This window comes from Salvia splendens, chromosome 6 (assembly GCF_004379255.2).
Source record: "Salvia splendens isolate huo1 chromosome 6, SspV2, whole genome shotgun sequence".
Lineage (NCBI taxonomy): Eukaryota > Viridiplantae > Streptophyta > Magnoliopsida > Lamiales > Lamiaceae > Salvia > Salvia splendens.
In genome coordinates, this window is record NC_056037.1 from 9,247,596 (window position 1) to 9,262,628 (window position 15,033).

Consider the following 15,033-nt stretch of genomic DNA (forward strand, 5'->3'; position numbering starts at 1 on the left):
AAGGAAATAATATTGTTTTTTATCATTATTGACTTTGAAACGTAAATTGGATATTCGCAAGTAGGGCAGTGATATAATATTTCCAAAGGGGAAATATCGTGGAAGCTAAGTTGCTAAGCAATCACAATAGTTCCAATCAGTGTTTCAAAAATCAGACCGGACCGGCCGGTTTGACTGTGAACCGCCAGACAGTCCGGTCCGGTTCACCCCTAAAAACCACTAGCACATTGAATCGCCGTGAACTGGTGGAACCGGCAGGTCAGACAGGTCAGACCGTGAACCGGAAACCGATTTTTCACTTTTTCAAAATATTTTTTTAAAATTTGTTGTTGCTAAAACTTAAACACATGACCTCATCTCTAAATACCAACTTCTTTACCACTCCACCACATGGTCATTTTGAAATATTATGAACATTAATTATCCTTATACATTAAATCTGAAATTCTTTTTCTACTGAAACTAATAATTTATTTTAATTTTGTATTCTTTTATGATAATTCGTTTTAATTTTATATTCTTTTAAGAAATTGTTAATTATAATATATTTCTTATATTTTATTTATATTTTTACAATCACTAATATTTTACAATATAGGAGTTTATAATATATATAGAGTTTAATACTAGTTTTAATATTGTGTATTATAATTTATTATTGTATTCAAACTTAACGTCATTAAATATTCTAATATACTAGTACTAGACTTGTTTTCTATAATGTATAATACTAATATTATTTATTGATAAAACATATAATTAAATTTTATTATTTACTACTAAATAAATAAATATATATGTATAAACAGTGTTCCGGTTCAACCAATGGTTCGACCAGTGAACCGGTTGAACCAGTGAACCAGTAACGACTCCGATTCGCTTGCCGGTCCGGTTTTTAAAATATTGGTTCCAATAGCTCTGATTTGGTCAAAGATGAACTACATGTCTACAACTGACATCTCATGATCTCATCTACCCAATCAATTATACTTGTACTATTGTTTATTACTATTATATTAATAATTTTTACATAGTTGACGTCAGACGAGCGGCCTTGAATGCATGCAAATTTAATAATTGTGTGCCTACGAAACTCTAAGCGAAAGTATTTTTTTCAATACTATGATATTTTAAATAGGTAAATGAGAATAGAGATAAGAAAATCAGACCCAAAAAAAAATAGAAGAGATGAGTTATGTTTGTTGGCAACAGAACTAAATTGACTTCAAATTTATAATACAGCTTCCTTAAAAAAGAATACAGGCAGAGCTAACATTTAATTAGAGTTTGCCTAAAACAACAAGAGTATACATACCTTCACTAAACACAGTAACTCCATTTTCCTCATATTCAGGACTGCAAGCCTTACTTCTAGAACCCGAGCCCCCAACAATATCATTCACAGACGCACCTATGTGAAGTACAAAATATTTATTCAGGAGAAACCACTAGTAATAAACTAAGCAAAACTATTGATAGTATAAAAATACCTGTCGAATCTGCAGGCGAGCATGAACAGGATGCGGTAGACTCAGGATCTCCTTCCAACCGCACCGATTCATCTGTTAAATTATTTTCAGAAGCAGGAGGAACACAATCAGAAATATGTTCAATTTTCCTCGTGGATTCGGTCTCTAGAACTTTTTTGGAAGCAGGACGCTCGATTAGATTATCTTGGGGAGCCGTGTTTCCATTTACTGCTTCACCAGGTTGCTGCCTCACCGTGTCCAATGAAGTTGGCACAGTCGAGTCATCAGGGGCCACCCTTGAACTATCAGGCCTTACAGATTCAGAGGATAAAATTTTGTCAGAAGCAGGAGACTCAATTGGATGATCAAGACATTGTGCATTTCCTTTCACTGCTGCTTTCCCAGGTTCACACCTTCCAACGGAGTCCAAGGATGGCGTAAGGTCCGTATTGTTAGAGGTGGCCATGGACCTAGGGCTGTCAGAAGTGGCCCTGGACCTAGTTCTCGTTTCGCAATTCGCAAGCTTGCTCCTCTTATCTTCTGATACAGAATTATTCAAACACAAGTCTTTTGAAGGATTGTTGCTTTTGGAGATTCTTTTAATGCCAATTCCACGCCTCTGTATCCCGATTTTCTTAAATTTCTCAGGGGATTTATTCTCAATATAGATTCCAGGGGACTGAGGCAAGAAAAGGCCTATATCTCCATCACTTGGCAATGATCCTTTTTCTGCAGTTGTAGTCGAGAGAACTTGATCTTGATTATCTTTCTTCTTTATATCCCGATTATCACCCAATATACCTGGTGTCGGTTTTTTGTTGACATCAGCATAACCATAAGAGATGAGAGACATGTCATCAGAAGTAGCGCCTGTGGGATCTATGCATGAAGGAGGATGCTCACTGGATCGATGCATGTCCTCCATTACTTCTGAACAGAACTTCTTTACGCTAACACCAACTTTCTGCGCCTGATTTTCAACGTACTTAACTGTATCCTGTCAGACCAAACAAAAATATGTGTTTTAGCCACCAATATGACTACACAACTTACTGAGAAAACGCAACAAACATACAGCTAACACCATTGCAAACTACATCAATTAATAAAAATTAACTTTTATAGGCTACTAAGCTCATTTATTCCATCAAGAGATCACCAATTAGATTAAACAGAGAAAGTGGGAGGATATGAGCTAAAGAGATTATGTTTCTCTTGACTAGATGTCTTTTCCTATTTCAAGTTGGTATAAGACAAAAAAATAATGATCAGCAGATACATTGGCAGCATCGGCAGTTAAAAATTTTCACATTTTTCATCTATATACACATAAGAAGAAGAAGAAGAAGAAGAAGAAGAAAGATCAAAAGTGCAGAGAGACGAAATATAACAATTGTAGCATACAAGATATGAAATAAGTTCTATAGAGAGAGAAAGAGACAAGTGGGAGAGAGAAGAAGATGTAGAGAGATTTCAAGACTCTCTGTTATTAACGCTCGTGAGTTGCAGCATGAGACCGGGAGAGAAAATTTATCTACCTGGTACATAGCTTCTTCCACCTCCAAACACATAGCCTCAAACTTTTGGTATACATTTCCAGCCCATGTTATACCTTTGAAAGACAAAGTAGGGAATGAATTTGACATCATGCTGCTTTCTATGCCCGCAGCCTAGACAAGTGGCTAAACAGCTGCAAGAATTCAAACACAATTGAGTCATTGAATTAGCAAGTTTCATTCAATTCTCCTTTATAAACAGAATGGCAAATTTTGTGCCAGCTCAAAGCAATAAACATATAAGGATTCAACCAATCATTTTTAGGATAATATTAACCTCTTCAAATTATGATTTCTCAGACAAGAAAGATTAAGTCATTATTTACCCAGAAAGAGGGTAAACAAGGTTCTTCAAATGAGAAATCAGTTAATTATTCATCATCATTCATTTCCCAGAAATATAGAAGTTAAAGATGCAATGAAACTGCAATTCAATGTACACAAGGATGAATATTTCACACTAACTGCATATGTTAAGGTGATATAATTACACAACCAACAAATCAGAACCAAGCACTACAATCTCAGCAGAGAACAATAACAGATTAAAGGGTACTCTACCAATTCCTCATGATATATAAGACAAGAATTGTCGAAAGGCCTAAAAAACTAAATTGCTTTAGCTTGTTGTGTTCTGCAAAGTGCAAACCCAAACAAAAGGACATCAACAGTTAGAAACATCCTCGAACAAGAAAGCCCTTACCTTAACTTCAGAGAATAAACTCCAAGATTCCTATATTCTATGGAGCTACAAATACTTCTCCACAAATTTTGCCCCAAAACGAAAACTTTTTGAGCCCTCTCTATGTATTTGGAATAATTCCTCAGAATTATTTTCACACCTTCAATCATATACTGCTATAACCATAAGCAGGTTGTTTTCAAATCTCAGCTAAACAAGAACAATTTTTCTCAAAACAATTTCTATCTTAAGTCAATCATCTTTATCACAAAAGCTCAAAACTTTATTCCATAATTGCCAAGAAAGCCAATTTATTATGCTAAATATATCCCCTTCAGTTTTTCTTTTTTAAGTAATAATTTATCCGTAGATAGAACATACGATCAAGGAGTCAGCATCAGGGCTCTTATAGAAAGTAAGAAATTTAAAATAAGCAGCAGGATTTTATCCTAGACATGATCAAAAGCATAAAAGCCAAGAACAAGCTCTTATAAATAAATAAATAACAGTAGTGAAAAATATAACTAGAAAAAAAGTGGAAGAAGATGTGCTTACAGAGTAAAGATGAGAAAATCCCAGGAGCAGAAACTTTCATATATCGAATTCTTTTGAGATACATACAAGTGAAAAAACGAGTAGAATACAAGAACATACGCGAGAGAGAGAGAGAGGGTTGAGTAAAAGAATGATAAACGTAAAGGCAGAGTTCATCGGGTTTCCATCGACATGGGATCTTGACACGTGTACAAAATGGTTGCTGATTGACCCTACAAATAAGTTTAATTACGACAGATGTCTACATTTATCAATATTTTTAAGTGCCACAAATTTTGATAACCCAATTTGCTTTGTTACGGTGTTGCTATTAATTACTCCCTCCCTCCGCCGGTACTTTTTATTTGCTATTTTACTCCCTTAATCATTAGAAATCTCAATTCCCTTTTTCTTTAAATATTCACTTTTAATTAATTCATTTTACTCTCATTTTATTATAAATCAATATATAAAAATCATCCTCATATTTTATTATTTTTTCCCACTCACTTTCTTTTACATTTTTAAAACACGTGTCAAACTCAAAAATGACTCCTAATAACTGACGGAGAAAGTATTTCATTATGTATTCAATTAGAATTAAGTTTTGAGATTTTTTAAATTGCATAGACTAATTGATTATTCATCTAAGATCTAATATAAGATACTTATAATCTTTTGAATCGGGCAAGTCTCACAAGTCTATTCAACTTGATCATTATAATGTGTAATGGCTTAGTTTTATTTATAACGTCTATAAAAATATCTTAGTAATTGATATTATAGATTTTAATATAAAATTAATAAAATAAGAGAAGTAATATTACTAAAACACAGAGTCCACCTCATTGAGAAAAACTTACATAATAGATAGTACTACTACAATAATACGTTGGATAGTGAAAAAAATATTAGTAGTACTACTATTTTTCGTAAATTAATAATTGGATATATCAAATCTCTTTTTTGGAGTGACTTGTACTTTTCAAAATGACATAGTTTATCCCTCGCGTTTAAGTTATTCAATTCCTTTTTTGTTGGTTAATAAATCAGAAAATAGAAGTTATAAGATTACGCGCCCAATGCGTACAACTGAATGATATACCAACATAAGTAGCATATCTTTGGCGATTTAGTTTGATTAATTAAAAGATCAAATTCGAGTGATATTTGAGAATTAAATGAACTGAAAATTTGATTTTAGTTTTTTAAGTACTTGAAATTAGAGATGTAGAGAGAGAAACTTGTTAACACAAGTGGTGCGAATGAAATAAAATTCAACGAGCCGTATATATAGAGTTTAAAAAAAGAAAAAAATTTAAAAACGGGACGTTCGACCGGACGTCCGGCTGGACGCCACAATGGCGGACGTCCACCCGCCCGTCGTGCCGACGTCCGAGGACACCCGACGTCCTCACGGGACGTCCGTATCCGACCCTAAACGCCACAATGGCGGACGTCCCGATCGCCCGTCGCGACATCCGACCGGATGTCCGACCCGACGTCCGCCATTGGAGACGCTCTAAGTCCAAATAAGTTTCAAAGTGGCATACATATATTTGTCCACAAGCTTATAATTGGCCGACGCTACACATGAAGCTTTAGTGGATGTATTTTCGTGATTTGGCTTTATCCTCGAATTTGGAATTACATTTGATAAAGAACTTCAATATCATAGCGAATACATGATATTTACTTTTTTGGTCGGTAAACTGTTCTTTTATTAATAATAATAATTTTTACCCACGTGCGATGCACGACTAAATATTTTTTTATCATACGGTTTTAAATTGTTAATTGATTAATACAAGATCAAGTTTTGATTCTGAAAACAAATTGGTGATATTGCAAGTTTTAAAATTGGACGATAGCTTTTCAAACCTCAAAACGGTTTTAAAATTGTATTTTGAAGTATAAAAATTGTGTGTAATCTAATATTGTCACAAAATTGTGTGTAATCTTTTTCGTATTTTGTATCCATTTAAATTAGTACTATACTTTATCATAGTCGAGCTTCATTACATTGCAATATAGTGACCCTAATACGCTAAAAACCCAAACCTTGAAACCTAAATCCTAAACCCTTAACGTTAAAATATAATCATCATGACAAACAAATGAGTCAAATATAAATAAAATCCTCCCTCCGTCCCAGTTCAACTTTACTTTATTAATCACTTTAAAACAAACTTTAATAATAGAAAAAAAATAAAAAGAATATCATAACTTCATGTTAAACAGTATGAAGAGTATTGGAAAATATGGAGGGAGTGAAAAACGTGATGAAAAAAATGTGAGTGGATAAATTACCAAATGTCATATATCTATAGTCCAAAAAATAGAAGATAACTCCGCAAAACTTTTTCACTTTCTTCACCTATTATTAAAAATTTTAAAACCTTTTAATTTCCCAAAAATAAAAACTAAGTGTTACGTAAATGTTATCAAATTTTGGAAAATGAATGACAATAATTTCCGCCATTGTATTTGTATGAAATGAGTAACGAATAAATGTATAATAAATTTTGGAAAATGAAATGGAAGGCCATTGAAGCAATAATCTCAGAAATATGGCTATGTGTGAAACGAATTCGGGTCTGAGTAGGGCCGCAAACCTTATCAGGCTGTGTACACTGGTGGGATCGGGAGCTGTCCTTGCTAGTCGGCAGGTCTCATGGGCGAATAGTGTGGCCACACTTTCGTCGCACTGTGGAAACATGATGTGATTGTTGGATTGTTGAGAAAGTGAGGGAGATTGTTTGTCTGGCCAGACTATGAAACTGTTTTGGTCTCTTGAAAGCAAGTATGAAAGCAGTAATGTAGTTCTTGAAAGCAAGAGAGGTAAACCAGTCTGTCAATATCTTGAATTGTTTATAATTTCATGTATATTGAGTAATCGGTGATGTGATAATTCTACGAGTTAAGTAAGGTAAAACCGAATAGCCGCAAATCTCCAACTAAACTATGTATTCCCATATGATAATATCTATTTTTTTCAAACCAACAGTTTGTGGATTCATATCTTGGTGTAGAATTGTTACTTTTGAAGCTTTTTCAAGGCAAAAGTATACCTACAAAAATAAGTGAAGATTTTACAAAATAGTTGCCCACATATATTTTTTAATTGTTTGTAATAATATAATGAATAGAATAAAATTAAAAACAGAAATTAGATTAAATAGCTGGGAGAGAAAGATAATACTCCACATGATTTGACGGACAGAAGCATCTCTACTGAAATAGTATTTTTTTGATTAATAGAATTGGTATTTATAGAAGATTTGATAGTAACTCAATGGTATAGTATTATTTATTGTAAATTAAATTAATAATAAATATCCTTTATATCTTGTGACCTTTCAAATTATTCAAGTGGAAGTGAAGAGACAAAACACATTTTTTTTAAATTAAATTTGGCCGCTTGTAGCGGCACACTACGCACCTTTGTGAGAAAGTTTTTATTCTTAAATGTCTAGATTGTAGTATTTAAATTATATATTTAAGCTTAAATGATAATTCCATAAATACCCAAAACTCCCCCTTTATATATAGGTTAAGTCTAAATTAATCCGTAAATTTGGCAAAAAGAAATACACACATATTACTATTAATATGATGTTAGTCTAAATTAATATACTTATGTTTGTTTTATGAATAATAAACATTTACATATCAATACATTAATAGAATTTAAATTTTACTATACAAAGTGTATTGATGTGCTAATGCAACTAATAGTTACATATATATTTTAAAAAATTAAGGTGAGCAAAGACAATATCATTTTATATTTACATGAATGTCATTGTATATTATTTTCATTTAATAATTACAAATACAATATTAAAATTCAATAAGACAGTTTAATATTATAACGGTAATTTACAGCTAAAAAAACTTTCATCAACCTCAACATGGCTATCATTTTGTGCATTTAATGCATAAGATTGTGTGGCCGATTTGGTTGCATCCATTTCCATAAGTATCCATTTTTTGTAACTCGCGTATATAGATCAGTATTTCAAAGAGAATCATTTTTTGTAACTCGCGGATATGGTAAATGCCATAATGTCAGGAAAGACTTTCATATAAAATAACATAAAAATATATTTTCTAGATATTTACATGAAATATTTAAAATATTAGTAACCAATACTAACAATAGATTTCAGTCAAAAAATTATAACAAATGACAATACACTCGAGAGTAATAATTCACAAATTATTAGCAATACTATTCGCACTCTAATATACTTACCATATGAAATTAAGTAATAGCAATAGAAAAACGTATCAACACGTAAGAAATTGAAGGAAAGGGATTGTAATTTTTCTAATTGGCCAAACTATTTACAAAAAATATAGAAATATCTTGGACTTTCGTATCATCAAACATGAAAATGTATATATGGAGTACTTACAAACATTAATTCTAGCCACCACCATCATCACCACCTGTACACTAAATACTCTTTTCATATTGTTCTACAAATTCCAAATCCTTTGTCACTGCAAACTTCAAGACCGATGTTAATTCTATTTTTTCAAAACGATCGTCAAATGAAGACCGACGTTAATTCTATTGCTCCAACACTGCCACTAACTGAAGTAGTAGCGCTTCCACCTGAAAGGTACTATTTTGTTCAAACATGTTGTGGTTTTCAATTGTGGTGCAGATTTGTTAGAAAAAAATGTTAAGATATGATGTCAGTTGAACTTACATATTGCTCTTTTCCTCTTCTAATCTCTTCTTTCGTTTTCTTGCGGCAGGCCATGTTGCTGCAAAAATATAGGTTACATGATATTGCAAACAAATATGAAGATCTTCAATATAAAAAATATATCAAATCATAAACATAGAGAATACAATCTACATATTAAATTAAAAATCATTAATCGAGAGACGATGATATACAATATAGACATGCATTTGATTAAAGGAATCCAAATTTATAGAAAATGTAATACCTTTTGGCATTCTTCTCAATCTTAATTATTTGCACTTATCCTAATGTCATTTATTATGGAGTAATTTAAACAAATAATTGGTACTGCAAAAATTTTTTGACCTTTCATATGATGTAACTGCAAAATTAATGTAGAGGCCCTTTAGAGATCCTTTAATCATATAGTTTTAATATTCATTTAAATATTTATAATGGCACATTATAATCCCAAACCAAAATTTTTAATTTTTAAAATGCCCCAAAACTCAACTTTTATATATATATATATATATATAGATAATAATTTTTTATTCATCATAACAATCGCTTATTATAATTGCTTTAGCATAATAAAATTGTTTCTATAATTCGTAACAATTGTTGCTTTTATAAATTAGTTGCTAGTCAAACTTCAAAGCTAATCGAATCGCACAAAAACGTGCATTTATTTAGTATGTACCGAAAAATAGTGGTTGTAATTTATTTGTTGGGTCTAAACAAGCACAGCCCAATCAGATTCAAATATCTAAGGCTAAGAAAGTGTATGCCTTGGGGAGGGAAGTTGATGGAAACAAATACAAGAACAAAAGAGAAGCATCAAAATGGCGCCGTAGCAGTGACAGTTGTGTGCCTAGGATCTGTCATGGCTGTCTGCACGTTGGCGAAGCCGGCTTGCTTCATCACTCCTTCAAGATCCGTCAGATAGTACTCGTCCAGAAAAGGCTCCGTGCTCTTCATCAACGTGAACAGCACCGGTGATAGTTCCTAAAATTTGCCATCAAATGTTATCACCATGTTGCTTGCTTGCTAGTATACATGAAAAACAATCACTCCAAAGTGTTACCTGAAGAATCTTGGATTTTGGCTGCAAATATGCAAGAAACAAAATATTTAGAGCTAGCTAGTACTAAATATTTATGATGTATATTTACATATGTATCATATTCATACCGAGTTATCTGTCACAGCAAACGTGCCACCCGGTCTAAGCAGCCGGAGAGCTTCCTCCACCATATTCTTGATTGCTCTTTGAGGGCACTCATGAAACTGCATCAAGCAAGAAACTCATCATCATCAACTTACAACCATACTGTCTCAAGTAAGACAATGAAACAGAACCAGAACAATGGAAAGGAAATGAGGCATACCACATAAGCAATTGAAACAAGGTCGAAGGAGTTTGAGGGCAACCCCGTGTTTTCTCATATCCCTCCAAGGAATGCTTGTTTTCTCAGCTGTACTGTCCAAATCCGTACCAAATATAGAGTTGAGAAGGAATTAATTTGTACTAGTAGTAGTAGTTTGTTTAGTTGGATTAACATTTACCTGATCAAAACTTGTCTAGCGCCAAGCTTCATAACAGAATAGAGGGGTTTGAAGGAAATCAGAGCTCTGACCAGCCGAGAAAGAGGCGTCTCTCCGGTCCATTTGGGTCTCTCCAGCTGCCCCTCTTCGAAATCTGCCGTCACTCCGCCGCCACTCGACTTGGGCGCAAGTCGGATTCTTGGCGGCGCACTTCCTCTGTGAGTGCAAGAATCGCGATGGATGGCCCAAGTAGTACCATTGCTGGGCTTTGAGATGGTGCTGAATGACATTCTTGCGGCGGAGTGGTGGTATTGGAGTTGGTTGGCGGCGGAGAGGCTCATGGGCGTTACGGCGGTTGGGAATGGGAAAGGCGCCTTTGAAGCTAGCTAGAGAGAAGAAGGATGTCATCCGCTTGCAAATCTAGTTACCCAATGATATTGCGACACGTTGGTAGGAAATGAGTGTATGACCGAAACGAAGGTAATTTATTCGTATAATGAGAATTGCGAACACCCGTCAATATACGAGGTTTTGAAGTTATGACACTCGGATTCATCGATGGAGTGATGAGAATTGCAAACCATCATCCATAAAAAGAACATATTTAAAGAGTAGCATTTTCTTATTCATGAGATCATATCTGAGATTTTTTTTTATTTCAAATTTGATGCATATTTCTTGCGTTTTATTCAGATTAATATTTTGTGAGTTAACAAGTAATTTTCATAGTATGTATTTTGTTTAAACTTTAAAGTTCTCTGTTTTTTTACGTGAATCGATTCAATTCAATTCGATTTTAATTTCCTAAAAAATTCGATCAGGCAAAAAATTGATTCAATATTGAGCTTACATATTTAAAAGAATATTTATGAATGATTCTTGATTGCTAGTATGAACGTATAAGAGACTAAGAGCATTCACAATGAAAAGGTAAATGGTGAAGTAAAGAGAATTAATTAACTATCAATTTTATCTTTTTAAAAAATAAAATAAAATTCATTCTTAAGTGGAAATGATATTTGAGAAGTATTATACATTCTTCAATTTTGAAGATAAATCTTTAATATTCTTCACATAAAATGTAAAATATTAATTATTTTTGTTTATTTTTTTAATTTACTTTTTTCTTTTGAAGTTCGTTATTTTTTTAAGAAGATATATTTACCTTTTTGAAAAAGTAAACGAGAAATATAACTTTCTATTTTATCTCACTACAACAAAAAAAATTGTTAAAGACATTTTCAATATAATTAAGGACACTAATTTGTGTTACTAAATAACCACCAACACTTCAAAAAATGTCCTTATTGTTGGTGTCCCAATTAAAATTAAAGGACGCAAATGAAAGTGTCCTAAAAAGTAAAGAATTAAGTTAATCTATGTCTCAATTTTGCTGCAGCGTGCTGGTGCCGGATTTCATCACAGGGATGTCGCTCACCGCTGGAGTGATGGGGGCCTTCTTCCTCTTCTCCGGCTACTTTCTCACCACCGATTCCATACCGAAATGCTGGAATTTCATGCAGTATTTGAGTGTTTTCAAGTACCCTTACTAGAGCTTCGTCATAAACGAGTTCGGAGGGGAGGAGGGAAGGGGCCAAATGTATGGAGAGAATTGAAGGTCAATGCTTGATCTATGGCCATGGATTCTTGATCCGGCAAGGGTTGAAGGAGTCTCAAAAATGGATCAACTTGTTCATGATGATGAGTTTCATTATTGGTTATAGATTTTTAGGTTATGTGTTTCTATGGTACAAGTGTTACAAAACTAGAAATTAAATATTTTCGAGACAATAGTTTTACTATATTACATAAATGTGTGCATAAACCAAACCTAAAACATTTTGTACTGTCCATGAGTAGTTGCTTAGAAAAACTAGTGTACAGTAAAAAAAAAAAGAAAAGAATTGACTGGATGTAATTTCACCAAGTAAAACCAAATTCCGGTTTTTGCTGAAATTTATAAATTCGGTGAGTGGTGTGTTTTAAAATTCTTCACAAATCTGCATTGAGTCAGAATTCTGACAATTCAAATGGTTGAAATAAGCATAAGCAGAGGACGAATTTGAGGATATAATGGAGAAGTATAAGCTTTTTAAAAATTGATTTGTGTAAATTGTTAGAGGATTCCGATATCTAGGGCGTGGCCGCGCCGACCACCAAGACGAGCTTATTTTTCAATTCTTTTTAAATTTTTTTTATTTCTACTCTATATGTAAAACTCATTGCACTTTATTCTTTTAATATTTGATACACATCAATTAATTTTGTACTTGTTATTAATTTGACAAAAATGAATTAAATGGGAGGGCTAGGCTAGGCTTAGGTTGTGGCTGAGCTGTGGGAAGCCTAGAGCATTGGCTAGGTTGGGAGAAGGGCACGATAATGTAACAGGCACGAAGAATTTTAGGTTGGGTTGTGCTAGGTTATGGCTGGGCTTTCGCTATTATGGATGCTTTTAGGTTTATTCACATTAAATTTTATGGGATGATATAGAATTTGTTTCAAGGCCCATTTTTTTTATGGGCTACTCTCTAGACTCTCGACTATTAGTGCAAGAAATAACGTTTTCTTTCGTCAAAAACAATAATTTAGACTTTGGCAGTGGACTTTTTGATTGGTGCAAGTAATTTTTGTTAAAAGCATACCATAAAAATAGGGACTTGAATGAATCTTAATGCTAAATTGTTAAATTAGAGGAGAGATACAAAGAAACAGTGAGGTGTTGTTAAATTCGAAAGTCAAATCTCAAGTTGCCAATACACACATTAGACTTAATTGCTCATTCTAATATTTTTCATAAAATTGAAACAACAAATCATACATCCTAAAATCATATCCCAACAATAACTCAGGAATCTCAAATGCATAAAAATACCTCTGAAACTATAGGAAAGTGAACTCCCCAATACTAATCTAATCCACTCCTCCATTCAAGCATTGCTGCTATTTTGGGGAAAGAAGCTTACACTGATGCATAGCTCGTCGGCGTTATACAAGAACTCGCAGATGCACGAGTCTTTGACACCCACCATGTTCACATTACAAAGGCTTTTCCAGCCTCCGATGTAGAAGATCCTCCGGTCCGTCCACATCTTGCGTTTGGCGGGAAACTGCCTTCCTTTTGGGTCGAGGAGCGTCACGTTCTCGGGCAGTTTCAGGTTGTAGGTTTTGATCACATCCATGGGTATATGCTATCATTGTATTAGCAACATGTTGGTCAAAAAATGGTTGATTCTAATACTAAGCAAATGTGTTGTGTATGCTTACCAATTCACTAGCTCTGGTTCTTAGTTTTTTGGTCACGAAATAAGGATTCAGGGGCGGTGGAATGAACCCGGTTTTGATGAGCTCTGCACCGTACCAGTCGCGGGTTGTTTTGATTTTACATTTGCTAGAACTGGCCGTACCTGATTGGGCAGAAGGATTACAAATATGTACTCCAAATTGCAAATTGCATCACTTTGTTTTACATTTGAACACATATTCATGGCAGTGGGAACGGTACACTTTTGCATAAAAAACATTGGAAACACTAAAACATCTCAAGAAAATAAAACATATGGACAGCTTTACCATCCGTGACTCGAACCCCTCGAATATGATCATGATCATCCCTTGGATTCTCTTCTTCAGACGTGGAATCATAATCGTCGTTATCATCTGATACAAATAGAAGGTTCAGATTGATGGACAGACAGAAAATCTGCAGAAAAGAAACCAACTAAGAAACTTAACCATAATTATCATGTGAGTGTCCTTCACCGATTGGAACAGAATCAGGTTTATCAGTATGATTTACAACGCCATCATCTGATTCTATCTTTATACTCTGCTTCTCTTCAATATTGCGAGTAATCCGACCTCCGGCACCTTCAGTTAAGCAAGCATTGCCTCCATGAATTTTGAAGTCGAGTAAACCGTGAGAGAAATACTCATATATAAACATATCCCCTCCTTTTATCTTATTATCATCGGCAAATTTTTCCCAACCATCTTTGAAGTACCAATCACCGCCAATCATTTCCACTTTCACATTCCACAAATTGTTATAACGGTCACGAAGTGACCACTTCTTTGGCCAGTTTCCTGGAAGAGATTGAATAAACCTTGGAGGGATTTTCTGTATGCATAAATATCACCAGCCAAGTCGATTAATATTATTCCATATAAACACTTGATACATTAAAATCCGTACAGAAAGGAAAATACAATTACATAGTAAACAATTTCCATTGTGTCAACCAAAACGTCATGCTAAACCTCTATCAAAAAACAGAAAAATTGAAATCAAAGAATATATATGTATATACATTAATTTTTTAACGTGAAAAGGTATAATCGAGACTAGAGAACTAAACTAATAGAAAAAAAGTACCTGATTTTCTTCACCAAGCCAAGGCACATAAAACTTGAAGAATGCTGGACGATTCACCATTTTTCGCACCAAGAAATTGAACTTTAGTGCTCCACAAAGAAGAGTGCAGCCAAATTTGATGAAATTAAAAACGAAAACTGTTGAAATCAAGAGAAATGAGAAGAAA

General features: G+C 33.7%; 1 protein-coding gene across 1 annotated transcript; it reads right to left on the reverse strand.

Moving 5' to 3' along the window:
• Window positions 1-1,280: 1,280 nt before the first annotated feature.
• Window positions 1,281-4,048, reverse strand: LOC121808749. Its single transcript, XM_042209333.1, has 4 exons — window positions 3,729-4,048; window positions 3,008-3,159; window positions 1,491-2,466; window positions 1,281-1,411 (listed from the first exon to the last, which is right to left on the reverse strand). The coding sequence occupies exons 2-4, from the start codon at window positions 3,116-3,118 to the stop codon at window positions 1,281-1,283; spliced, it is 1,218 nt and encodes a 405-aa protein (XP_042065267.1). The 5' UTR covers window positions 3,119-3,159; window positions 3,729-4,048.
• Window positions 4,049-15,033: the final 10,985 nt, after the last annotated feature.